We start from the raw sequence: 14,132 nt of genomic DNA on the forward strand, positions 1-14,132 counted from the left end.
CACCACAGAAAACACAGAAGATTTTTAGAAACAATTACGAGCACCGCGGGAAAGCGTCTAAACAAACAGACTGTTATGACATTTGCATTCTGAAAAGGATAAGATGATATTGTATGAAGTGGACCGAATTGATCAACTTCTTTGTAAATATGTTAAAGGTTATGTATATTGCTTGAAATATATTCTGGATCGTAAATAACTCCAAATTGTTTGACAAAGACCTGGAGAAAAGAATATGTTACTGACCAATGCTCCTTGTACACAACAAACGAAAGCATTGTAATGCTACAAAAATACAGCATGAAGTGTTTATAGTGTTTTTCACTTAACGTTTCTTTGAGAACACCTGCCGATGCGTAAAATCGCGTAATGCGTAAAATCGGAAACGAGGCAAACTCAGATCCTTTCCAATATTTAAGTTCACTTAATGAACGGAACTTTCTATGTATCTCTATAGGTAACTTTATGCTTACTAACATTGCCGACATGTTATTAATATGTTGTGTTGATAACTTATTATCCATACCGAGTTTACCATTTCCCCAGCCGTTAAGCATTCGTTTCGTATTACCTAAGTCAATTAAATGCAATGAAACACCAACTATTATTTGACTGATCAAATCTAAGTTATCCAAGTTTAAAATAGGAGAATCAAATTTATGATGATCGCCATACACGCGTATTTTAAATCCTTCATCTGTGCGCTCTGGAGCAATACATGTCGGGAATGTTACTCTTCTTCGCATATTCCGTCCTTCCGTAATGCACTTCAAGCAACCGTCACGAGCGTTGTAGTTGGCTACACCTGTTCAAAAAAGATTTAGGTAATATGAAAGTTGATGTAATGTTGTAATTGTTTTATATTACCTTTGATATATGCACGAGCTGGAGAATCAGCTATAATGGCACGTATTTGTATCGCTACTATTCTGTTTTTGATGAGTAGTCCATTCTTCATGAGAAAGTTTAGCTCATCCACGAAAGGCCAAAGAAAGTGTTCGATACTTGCCGGTTTTGACGATCCACAATATATGGCAGCTACCATAACTGGCACTTCTGGCATTCCATGAATGTTGAATAGTATTGGCCAAAATTGTTGTTTACTGCTTTTGAAAATCGGTAAACCGTCGATTGATATATTCAGCAAAAGCGTTGAATCGGGACGAATATTTGCAATGCTACAAACAAACATAATCGTATATACCAGTATGACTTATGTTTAGATTATTTACCCCAGATCAATTACCTTAGGTCGTGTAAAAAACATTTTTGGATTCCGTGGTACCAGTATTGGCCTCCTTGTATCGTTAATATTTCCAAAGAAGGGTTTCGATTGGTTTTCAGCAAGGTTCTTGCATCTTTAGGCAGCTTACAGTTACTTATTCGTCGTATTATCTCCATAACTTCCTATCGACTACAGTATTGCAATAGTTACTCATCGAAATTTCGATCCATACAAGCATCGGTCTAATCTCAGCGAGGATATACTGCATGGTAGTTTGAAGTAAACACGTAAGTCGTTAGCACAGGCTTGAACAAACTGATTGGTTGATTCGGTTGAACTGATTGATTGGTATCTTTGGTTACACAATACAATTTATTAACATAAAAACGGAATGAAATACTATTTTACAAACAACGGTTAAAACTTTTCTTAGGACGGAGACCCTCAACGTCCGATCGTTGGACTAACGTTCAGCAACCTAAAAGACCGTTCTCCTTGAGTGTGTCAACCGAACGCACCCATCACCAGTCCCAGTCACCCAGTGGCAGTCCCTGTCACCTGTGAGTGAAGATGAAGTACGGTTTTCACTCCGACGTGCTTCATCTCGGTTGACACACACTATTATGTTGACACCAACAAAACATAAATGATTGATTTTATGCATATGAAACTATAACATATTTCCTTTCTTTCGTTTCAGCTTTGATGGTTTCATAGAAACGTTTTCTGGACTAATGGACAATGCTTTTAATGGTATGAAAGATAATATATTATTTCACGATGAATACAACGTTTACAACGCTTCATTACTATTATTTTGATGGCAGCTAGAGGTATTCACATATTTGCGTCACTTTGCGTTATCACTATGATTTAGTTTTAATTGCATCCAATCTTTCAATTCCGATTCGGAACGATTTCCTCCTATCTCTCTAATTACTAACAGTATGTTCTGATACTTAGATAGGGGTATTTTTATCCCAGTTTTTCCCCTTCCTGTCCACGAAATTTGCATCAACAAACTAGAATCTATGATTATCGTAAGCGCATCGCAAGCCCGTTTCTTGAAATTCTCACTTGCGATTTGGTTTTTTAGCCATTGCACATTTCCAATCCGTTTGTCTTCCTCTTTCAATTCTATATCCAGCGATTCCAAAGCTTCGAAAGTTTCCACAAAAGAAAAGGATGCTATTGCTTTTGGCTGGCTGATTTGCTGGCTGGCGTTCTGGTTCGCTCCTTGCTGCAACATCGTGATTATGGTGTCCATTTTTTGGTTGAGCAAGTCCATTTGGATCTTCAGGTGCCCTTGTATTTTCCGCATCATTAGGTACTCTTTGGCCACCGCAGGGGGTATAGCATCGTTATTGTTTTCATCTGCTTTCTTAGAATCCATCTGTAAACAGTTTTATCCTCAATGTATTATATGCATTTACTTAAAGCGTTTCTCACTTGACATTGTAATATTGTTCCCGTTTCTTGTAAAGTTCTTAGTTGAAATGACACACGTCACTAGATGACACTGCAAACGCTTTAGTTGTCATTGTAGGCCATGAAGCTTTTTTGTAAAGCTACCCTCTGATGAATCTTATAGTAATTATTTTTGTGCTTATGTGAAACTGAGCTTCCGTGCCTCTCCGAGTATCATGTATTTTACGAAAATGGTTTACTTGTGGCGTGTTTCTGGTGTAATAAGATCTCTTGCTCGGATAAGATGTCTGTGCGCGATTCTTCGTCTGCTGCGTTGGGTTGCGGTTCCGTCATGTACGATCTATGTTTAAAAAGATGCTCATTTTACGTGTTATCAACTGGGTGGGTTGTGGCTATCGTTTAGTCTTTAGTTGATATCATGGGAAACCACATTTTTATTATATTAATATTCTTACCAGTATAAAAAAATCTAATTTCACCTAATCATTCAACAGGGGATGTCCGGTAGTATGATGGCAGAACATAATCCTCGTTTCGCTAACCAAGAGCTAAGTATTTAACAATTCAGTTCAGTTTTAATTTTTACTATTTCCTAAGAAAGCCATTACATTTGATAGTTTTATCTCATTTACAGAATACAAAATCAACGAATTAACGCAACCATTTGACCTTGCACTCAATCCCCCAAGAACCTCTGGAGGGCCTTCCTGAACTCATATGTCTCTGCTGTTTTCCATCCAGCATCATCCGTTCAAGTTGCTGGAACTGGCCCGCATATCCAAGCATGGTGATACGGAGAAACATGCTTCCACTCTGTACGACGGTGACGAGACGAAAGAGAAGTTGCGAAGGAGAGCCTGTTCCAGAAATTTCGGATGCAGACACTCCGTTGCCAAGCATTTTAGTGCAAATATAATTAAAAAGTAAGTATTTATCGTTTGAGTTTTACTTGATACCAAATTATTTCCCTATTGTTTATTGCAAATTAAATCGATTCGTCTTATTCTATTTACAGAACACGGAATGCACCGATCGATCGATGTAATTCAACGGATGAATTCATCGATGCTGATTTCAAAAGGTAAATATGATAACATAAAAAATCATTTCAAGTGCGTTCAAGAAGAGTGAATAGAAAATATTTTGTCTCCTTCCTGCAATGTTTGTTGCATTTTATTATTGCAATCAGTTTGCTAACTGTAAAATTCCTCACAATGCTGTACGCTTGATTAGAGCGCTTATCGTTATAACGATTATTGATAATTAATTACATACTTAGTGCTTATATAAGATCTTTTTTTCTATTCAAGTGCAATTATCATGGCAGATGAAGGAGGACAATCCAACCAAAATCTAGGAGAAACGAAATACGTCCTGTAATGCGATATTTCTCTCAGTTCACGCTTTGAGGAAATGGTACTCAACGAGGCGCTGTCTGATGCAATGCGATGCTGTCGACAAGAAAATTCAACGAGAGCGAATTGAAGTCGTTCGGATTTAGTTTGTGAGTTGTTGTGTTAATTGTAGCATTGATTAGGTTTATGTTTTAAAGTTTCAATTCTAAATTGTGAAAAAAATGTAAAACTGAAATATCGAGAAATAAATACAATTAACCTTTTTTATTATCGAACTGATAATTCAAAATTAATCAGCTGGGCGAAAGAAAACGAAAATCACTACTACATGCACAAACCGAGCGATCTCACTCACACATGCATACTCCCGGGCTGCAATCGCTCACTCTCTCTCACACCCTCAGAAGCTCGTAGCAGAACGTCCTCATTTTCTCCTCAGCCTATACAAAAACGTCCTCATATTTGTATGGGCCTGTGCCCGGTGACACAAAATTAGAACTTTGCCTTTGGGTTCTAGCACTTGTTTGCCTAGTGGGAGTCAACGTGTTAAAGAGCAACGTTTAATGCACGTTTATTCCAGTTCATGCAGTTGCTTTCATGCAGTTCTTCTAGTGTTAATGGTCATCCAAGCTGCCAAATGACAGCGCTAATAAAAGTAAACCAACAACCGTTTAGCGTTCAGCTATATATTGAAAATTATGAAAAAACGTAAATTCTCCGTCGGATTAGTTTTTTTCTGCATTCGCCGGTATTGCTGTAAAAGAAAAGAAAAAGGTATGTTAATTGAGTTTGAGTTTGAGTATGAGTTTTACATCAGATAAAATCAGATAAAATAAAAGAGGTTTATTACCTATATATATGTTCCGTGTAGGGAAAATGTCTCGGGAACCAACATCGGAAAATCGTGCATATACGCTGCTGGCGCTGAAGACCAAATTTCCGGGCTGACGATAAAAACCCACCGGAAAACCGAACCGTCACAATCCAATACTCCAGCATCCACCATCGTTGCAGCTCCGGAACCACTGACTTCTGCGAAACAAAAATCGAACGCTCTTCCTTTGTTGTATCGACCAGCACCTATTGTTTTGAGAACTGAAAGGCTGTACCGAACTTTGGATAAACCTTCCAGTACGATCTCGTTTCCGGAATCACGTAATACATCGTCATCGACTGCTATTGGCACCGCAGTGTCAACGGCAATAACAACAGCACCGGCACTGCTCTCTTCTGGAAAGAAACAAATAAACAAACGTTCAGAAATTTTTAAACCAGGAACGCTCTACCGACCACAAATAATGAATAATAATACTACATCAGCTCAGATCGTGACTCTGAAACCATTTAGTACACCACCATCAACCATCGCTCTTGCACCATCTATCCCAGTACCAAAGAGTGCGGAAAGTGAAGATAAAATTCTTTAATCTTTAATCTTTAATCTTTAATCTTTAATCATTTATTAATAACATTAATTTGCCTTTAATGGCTCAACAATGTACCCTAATTCAAAACTAAAACTAAAGACAACAAGTAAGTTCAAAATCAGACAAGGACTATCGAAAAACTCAAAGCGGAAGCAATGGGAACAGGAAAAAAGAACAACAAAAAGGAACAGATAGACATTAACATTGGGAACGAGCACGAGAACGGAAGGAAGCTAAGGAAGAGTTGAAGTCAAAATGGTCAGAAAAATGATTGAACCATCTGAAAGTCGAGAGGAGAGGATCGTTAAAGCAATACAAAGTGTGACGGGTTTCAACAGACAAAGGATCACGACGACGGAGAGCACGGGAGGGAACATAGAAACAAATAGAAGAGAGAAGATCAGGAGCATCCGTAGAGCCGAGCAGCAATCCACCCACAACACAAGCTTGCGCTAAATGACGTCTTTGAATTAATGATTCAATGCCTAAAAGCCGACAACGCATATCATATGTGCGTATGGATTTAGTTCTGTAATAGCGTAGAAACACCATCCTCGAAAAATAACGCTATACGCTCTCGATTCTAGAATAACCTTCAATGCTACAAGGACTCCAAACCGCGCTAGCATATTCCAGAAAAGAGCGAACCAGACTGCAATATAACGTCCGCAGGCAGAATGGATCACTAAAATCAGAAGTAGCACGCAGTATGAAGCCTAATGTCCTGTTTGCTCTACACAAGACCTCATTGAGTTGCAATTTGAAGTTCACAACAACAACGCATCGTCAACCATTTCCATACTTACATCGCGCAAGGAAAGGCAAATTAAATTACTAGGTGTATAATCCAAAGCACGTGTAATACGAATTGAATCACTGATCGGATCCTCAAACATACTAGAAAAGTGGTCAGCAAACAGCTCACAGATGTCAGCTGGGCAAGAAGCAGTAAGAGAATTGAGACGCATTACTTTGGGCAAAGCATTACAGTTTCTACGAGATTTAATGAACTGCCAGAAGGAACGGGGATGAGAGTGGAAACGTAACTGAATTCTACGTAAATAAGAATCATAACGCGCTCGATTATATAAACGATAAGCCGAGGCTGCAAATTTAAATAGACGCAGGGTATAGAAGGAAGGGGATCGGCGGTAAGCACGAAGATATTTTCTCCTGTCTTTTTTCAGATGTCGCAGAGTGTTGTCTGACCACGGAGGTTTAGGAGTGGGATGAAGTGTAGGACAACAGGATTGAAGGGCAGATGAAACAAGGGCATTGAAAAACAGCACAGCCTCGTTGACTGATGTACATTGACAAAAAAAAGACCAGTCAGCACGAGAAAGGATAGAGTTGAGTTTACCATAATCCGTACGACGAAAGTTAAGACGACTAACATTAGACATAACAGAGCGCATGGACCGGTGGTCACTTGTAGAGTGGGATTCCGTAAAAGATACTTCGATAGGCGGATGATGTGTGTCAGAAGGCACAAGCGATGAAGTGGCACGATAAACAGAGCAGCAGGCAGCAGCAGGTAGATTAGCTAGTACCAGGTCTAAGCAGCGGTTCAGCGGGTTGCATATACCGCTGAGTTGAAACAGATCATGCAGATTAATCATATCGAGGAAGCATGATGATGACGACGTCGAAGAAGCACTCATAATGGGGTTGTAATGTGGGAAGCGAGGTAAAGATGAACCGATGTTAGTGTCGCCAGCGTCAGGCATCCAGGACAGAGATGATTGGTTGAAGTCCCCAAATAGTGGGGTAGATCACGGGAAAAGCCAGTTTTTTGTATGCGTTTTGACGTTTCCAGGCTTATAAGCTTACAGCTTCCCAAACAAACTGCCAAGCCAGATAAGCCTGGGAATCGATGGTTAGATTGTTTTGCTTATGAAAGTGCTCGACAGCTGCTCGACAAATATCAAAACAAAGCATTTTTCTAGCAGGTTTAAACTAGGTTAGGCCATATTTCCCATAGGCTTAGGATGTTAAAAAAGGAAAAAAAATTACATAAATACGCATAATTAATAAGTTTTTTTTTTAATTTCTGGTGTTCTGGTGTTTAACAATTATTATTTTTTTAAAAAAATCAGTTAAAAAAAAATTTATCAAAAAAGGTAAATTATTATTTCAATTTACTTGCAGTTTTCCAGTTCACAGTTTATAAAGTCTAAACATCACTTAAATATTGCCTTGAAAAAATAACACGAAACATAAATTATGCTTTAAAACTGAACCGAAGTTTGCGTCCTCCGATTATTTCTCTCGATTATAATAGCATACAGATGAACATACCATTTGTTGTTGCGTTGTGATGCGCAAGCTCATTTAATTTAGCTCACCCTCGTAGCTTCTATCCTTTTAAAAAATATGGTGATGTATTACTTTCTACTTTATGGAACTGTTTCGTGCATTGATACATTTTTACCGTTTGATGTCAAACTTCAACAACACGGAACCCAAACTAAGCGATCTAGAGTAACTAACATTTTGTAGTCCTTTACTTTAATTAAACCCGTTGCGGTTCACCGTTGTACATGGAATTTTATATAAAAGGCCCTGGCATTCTGTTAGATTCGAGATTCACCGACTGCTTTAAAATTAAGCATGTGCTGTTAAGAACAAACAGAGATCTTAATTACCTGCAACATTTGGAATGTCAGTTTTGGAAAATGGGATGCTTGAGAGTGCTATACAATTTCTTTGGCTGAAGTATGCTTCTTTGATTGGTATCCTTCTTTAATACAGTTAGAGCACGAGGGGAATGATTCGAAGAAGTTTTCACACGACAGCGCAAGGTGTATGGAAATACATGTTCAACGAAACCTCCGTACTCTAAGCGTTGCCAGTTAGTTCGTTATAGCTCTTCTCTTCAAAGCCATGAACGTCCGTTCCTTATACTTCTCGATCTCTGGCTTACTCATGGTACAGCAATCATCGCTCGTAATGAGAACGTCATAACCATACTGACGGGAAGCCAGCAAATAATTCGTCCAGCTCTTATCAATCTATCAGCATTATAGGCTGCTTCGATGGTCAATCACTGTTTAAAAAAGTTTTTTTAGTGCCGCACCATGACCGTCATGATCTGGATTATATTCTTCGAGTCCGGCCGTATCAGTGTCTTCCACTTGCCATGTTCTTCATCGTTGATACAGTAAAATGCTTCGGATATATTCGCAACGTCGTTCTAAGGATCATGCTTCAAACTCGAACGTTTGTCAGTTAACACACTAAACACTCGAAAATGCGACATGCATGTGATTTCTCCTTTTATTTATACACCAGATTTAGCTACATACGGATCGCATACCAACTACACCGCCTGCTTTGAACACAACTTACACAACACAACAAAACTGTGATGTTTCTTTAATCACAGTATTTAAACGAATGAGAACGAAAGAGCGAATTAGATATAATTCTTTGATTTTTTTTTAACATGTGGCGTGATGGGTGACGGGTTAGTTGTCAGCATCGGATTGAATTCTTGAGTTTTTCGCTCGACTCAACAATTGATAGTTTTTTAAGTTGAATGTTTTTTTTTAATGTTGAAATAAAGGAATTTCATCCTTTATAAATCACATAAAATTGTTTTTGACTCACGATACTTGAGGAAATTTCTTAGCTTGTATTTACGTATTCTCATAAGTATGAGTATAAAAAACGGTTTGAACATGCTTGAACCAATCTTTTGAAAGACATGTAAATACCGAGTAGGATTAATATGCTCATAAAGGTTTTTGAACCGGCTTTTCTTGTTGAGACGGCTCAATTGACTGAGATATAAATAAGGTTAATTATTATAAGTATCTATGTATATAAAAAATGTAGATACAGTTTTAAACTAAAATAAAAAAATTAATATCCTGAAAATCTCGGTACAGAATACCTAATGTCATTCTTTATGTCAAAAATCTATGTCCATATGTGATTGATGCAACCCGTTACCGATTCGCCGCTCGAAATCTGCTCGATTATTTGACACATACCGGCTTAAGCTTAAGCTTTCTAACTTTTGGGATGATCTACCTCATTAGTGGAAAGCATCGTTTTCATCCATAAGAACATGTTTTCAGAAGTGACATGTGGCTTCACATTAGTGAAATATAACCATGCCTTAGCAGTTCGGATGTTGAAGGCTGGGGATTTGCTTGATCCAGGCAAGTTTCCATGGTTGCGCTCCTTAATCGTATCTCCTGAGAGCGTTAAGTGCGATTCCAATGCATCACTTTGGGGCTGGTGCACGAATGTTCTACGTGAGAATGTGCTCGTGGTCGTAGTTTGTGGTTTTGACGTGATTGCAGATGAGTTTGTGTGATCCCGATGCGTAAGTGATGAAACAGGTAACTCAGAGGATACAGATTTCTTCGTGTTGGTGAGAGTACCTACGGCAGACTGTAGTTCACTTTCAATTCTCGTTCTTAGTGCAGAGAGTGATGTTTCGAGTGAGATGAGAATATCAGCTTTCATTCTCTCGAGCAATGCAGCTAACTTTTGCACATCCAAAAAATGTGATCACTGCGGCTGAGCTCTCTAGTGAAATCCCGTGACAAGCCGGTGCAATGAGTATGATGCACGGAACCACAATAGCCACTGCAGGAGACGATGGAATCGTTTTCGGTTGGAGCATTGCATGACGCGCACAACATTTTCTTAACAGCGTTTGCGCACAAAGTGTAGTAGTATGAGTGGTAGTGAAGCGTCTGAGTAGTTTGTGAACAGTGATTGATGGCCGTGTAACGAATGAAGCGCCCGCAAAAGAAACGCCGCTCATACTAGTTCTGGGTATCGTAGGAGTAATCAATTGATGACCAATTGAAAAGAGCCAATAGCCAAAGGTAAAACAAGCCACACGGTTCAAATTAAGCCTCAAATATACACCAAAAATACGCAACTTTATGGGAGCTAGCACTGGATGCAACAGTCCGGTATGACAGGTCAACACTCAATCGATGGAATATCGAGAATCCAAGAAATGTCGGGAGTGATGTTGAAGTCAATGTCCCTTGTACGGTTCCAATTTATTTAGTATTTGAATTTCTAACGATTGAAATATTTGTTTATGATCCACTTTAAATCAATATGTCAAATTCTTTCGAACTTCGAAAAGTGCGATCATCCATGACAGGTAGGTCGAAGAGAGAGAAAGGCCGAATATAAAGTTCAGATGAACAAGAGACATGGTACGGAGTACATGTAGTTCGCTCAAGTAATAAAGCAATAAAGAACACAACGTAGGGCAAAAATAAAGAAAGTCTTATTTTCTGCAAACAAGTGTTTCGGAACAAAGGAAACTAAATTACTAAACATCCCGTGTTTGGTCTGAGCTAAGCTACTGCACGGATCACAAAAGAAAATCGGCAAATGCAAAGGAACAAGAAACAAGAACAAAACGTTCATCTTCTGTGACTGTTTAAAGCTATTGGTGAAGATGCCGGATTCCCGGTCACAAACGAAGATGTGGAAACATTTTTTAAAACTAAATTATACGATGCGAAAAGCAGTTTAAATAATAACAGAGGCGTGATTAAAAGCTCCGCCAAAATTACTCACAAACGTGTGAACAAAGTTCCTAAACGATTTTTGTTGTTTTTGTAATCAAACTTGATAATTTTTTTTTCTTCAAGGTTAATGAAACCTGCGTTTATAAAACAAGAGGTTTTTCATTACTCATGTTATGTATTATTAAGTACTGAAGAAATTGAATTACACGCAATAACAATCTGTGAATCTGTGTGTCTATGAACAATCTGTGAATCTTGTCCCTGCCACGCGTTGAAGCAGAATTAAAAAGTTTTCATCAATTTCAAATATCAAAATTGTCTAAGTTTTCCAATGGGGATCGCCAAGACTTATGATGGTCCACACATACTCTACTACGAAACCCTGCGTCCGTCCGCAGGGGAGCATCGATCGTATCAAAAATCATTTTTTTACGATCGGCTAAGTATTCGCCAACAGCAGAACACTTCAAACAACCGTGATATCCGTTGTAGCTCGTTGTTGCTGAAAAAGAAAACGAAAAACCCATTAACAGTCTATCTTATTATTACTGTATTATAAATAGTGCATTAAAGTAGTAAAACATTTTAAAAAATCTTACCCTTTAAAAGAGCTCGAGGACCACTAAATGTAGCTACCATCATCACCGGCAGCTTTGGCAACTCTACCACTCTCACTAATATTGGCCACAGCTCGGTTGGCCCACTATGGTGCAGTGGTAGCCCGTCAATTGAAACGTCCAGTGAAAAAGGTGTCACTCCGGGATTGACGTTCCTGTAATAAAATCACATACGAAAGCGAAAGTGAGTTTTCTATATTATGCACAAAATGGATCATGAAATACTTACTGCAAATGCTGGGCCAGGACCGGCTTAAGTCCTCCATACCAAAAATCACCACCAGGGATGGGAGTTATAATCCTCCCAACCCCAGTGGCTGTCTTCACAAGCGTCCGCGCATCTTTGGGAAGATCTAATTTAAGCTTCTTCCGTAGGATCGCCAGCATCATGTTGACCGTCGAACGGGGGAGCTGATGCGATACAGCAAGGTATCTCAGACAGTCAATTAAAAACATGTCATCGAATATGTCGAACGCATCGTCCCAACCGACCGCGTCTTCTTCAAAATCGGCACGGTCGTCCCCGTCCGAATGAATGTCCTCCTGGTCGGTATCTATACTAATGTTAGTAGAGCTAGTAGAGGTGGTTAGTTAGAACCACCACCATGATTAAAATTACAATAATTTAAAAAATCATAATTGTCCCCTCCGCCGTGGTCTGCGTCGCTGGTTCCTAGTAGTGATCCTTCTTTTGCTGCGCTGATGCCAGGCATGGGTGATGCTGCGATTAAATCTAAAAAGAGAACATGAAATATTCAATCTCGTTACACTACTGTCTTATATATAGTAGAAAATAACATATGACCACGCGTACACGTTTTTTATTCCGTTCATTCCACGCTTGCACTCGCGATTACACTATCAGGGTGTGGCAGATAAGATACGACTACATAAGTTTCACAGAGCGTAGGTTTTTGAAGTTATGTTTGCACTGTCCACTACATTACAGCCATCTTAATTCCATCAGAGCATTTAAGTACAGTTTTTGCATTAGCATATTAAATTATCGCAGATTAATTAAAACTATTTATTATTAATCGGTCAAATTAAACTCACAATTCCATTAATTTTGTTCCACACAAAATTAATTAACACACTTTGAAATTAACACACTTTTTGGAATTATAACCACGACGGAGCCATTTATGGATTTCCTTGTGTTGTTTTGGATTTTCACTCTTGCGTGCATTCCGGCCTTTTTTAAAATGGGATTTGGAACCGGACCTCCTATGTAAGAAAGCTGCAACCGCTGCACCACCTACGTAACATTATACTATCACATAGTTGTGTTTTTTCAATTTTGGAACTGTAATTTTGAGGTCTTGGCATGCTATTTCTGACATGTCGAACTCAATGGTAGCACGATAGCTCAGCCCTATCTACGAGATTACAGCACAGACGGAAATTGGTGATGCTATCGTTTGAAGACAAGCGGCATTACCATCTACATCAGTGGTCTCCAACCTATGGTCCGCGGACCACTTGTGATCCGTGGCACTAGTAAAAATGAACCGCGAAAGAAATTCTTTGGTCCTTGAATCGAACGCTATCACTTTAAATGCCATGCCAAGCAAATTCGTTTGTTGTGTTTAATTCACAGCGATACATATATGTATCCTACTGAACAATTAATCGTAAGCTAATTTGACACTTTCATCAATGTTTTGTTATTTTTATTGGTAGTCCAAGCATATAGCCTGCACATGAGGGCTGCGATAAAATATGTTGAATCAAAGTGATCCGCGGTACTTAAAAGGTAGGAGAGCACTGATCTACATCAAAGGAGCCACCTCCCGATAGTTTTTTACTTTGAATTTTGAATAATGTTTTATCTAAAGTTGATTTAGAGTTGATTTTCGAAGGTTTTTGAAGTTATGTTTGCACTGTCCACTACATTAAAGTTGAGTTGAGTTGAATATTATTTGTTCGCATATCTTGTTATTTGGTCACGCACAAGTAATGTTGGTCTTGGCTTACCAAGCATAATGACCAAATATTTGTTTTCAAAATTTCCTACAGTCACCTATAGGACACACGGACCAGTTAATAATTCAGTCACAACTGAAACGTGCTAAACACTTTTCAAAAACACAAACGCACTTTTCACACAATATTCGCACACTTGACACAGTTGATGTATTATTTTTTGGTATAAAAACATAGAACTACACTATTCATTACTTACCAATATCCGGAAGAGGAACGAAATTGAACAATCCACTACTTCCTGTACGGCGCAGCCGCTCCGTTGTCTCGTAGAAATTGCGGTCCAGCTCTTCCATTGCATGGCGATATTTCGTATAGAAATAGCCATTCATTTTCGGCATTTTCGGCATTTCTGGATTCATTTTAATCACTAGTCACTATAATTACACAACATATTTATCAAATTTAACCCACTATCATGTACATATTTCACTTTTTAAGTCTATATTTCACAAAACTTTTAGGAAAACACTTGAACGTACCGGTATGCGTTGAATCGTGTAAAAAGTTATTTTTCTGTGTCTACTACACAAGCAAATAATTCTTCTATTCTGCATCTGTCGCGTTAAAATCGTTTCCGCACT

The 14,132-nt window shown here is 38.6% G+C and overlaps 1 protein-coding gene across 1 annotated transcript; it reads right to left on the bottom strand.

Moving 5' to 3' along the window:
* Window positions 1–820: 820 nt before the first annotated feature.
* Window positions 821–13,898, bottom strand: LOC128718266 (uncharacterized). Its single transcript, XM_053811915.1, has 4 exons — window positions 13,748–13,898; window positions 11,792–12,116; window positions 11,566–11,717; window positions 821–1,038 (listed from the first exon to the last, which is right to left on the bottom strand). The coding sequence occupies exons 1-4, from the start codon at window positions 13,896–13,898 to the stop codon at window positions 821–823; spliced, it is 846 nt and encodes a 281-aa protein (XP_053667890.1).
* Between the last annotated feature and the right edge of the window lie 234 nt (window positions 13,899–14,132).

The sequence above is a fragment of the Anopheles marshallii genome, chromosome 2 (genome assembly GCF_943734725.1).
Source record: "Anopheles marshallii chromosome 2, idAnoMarsDA_429_01, whole genome shotgun sequence".
NCBI lineage: Eukaryota > Metazoa > Arthropoda > Insecta > Diptera > Culicidae > Anopheles > Anopheles marshallii.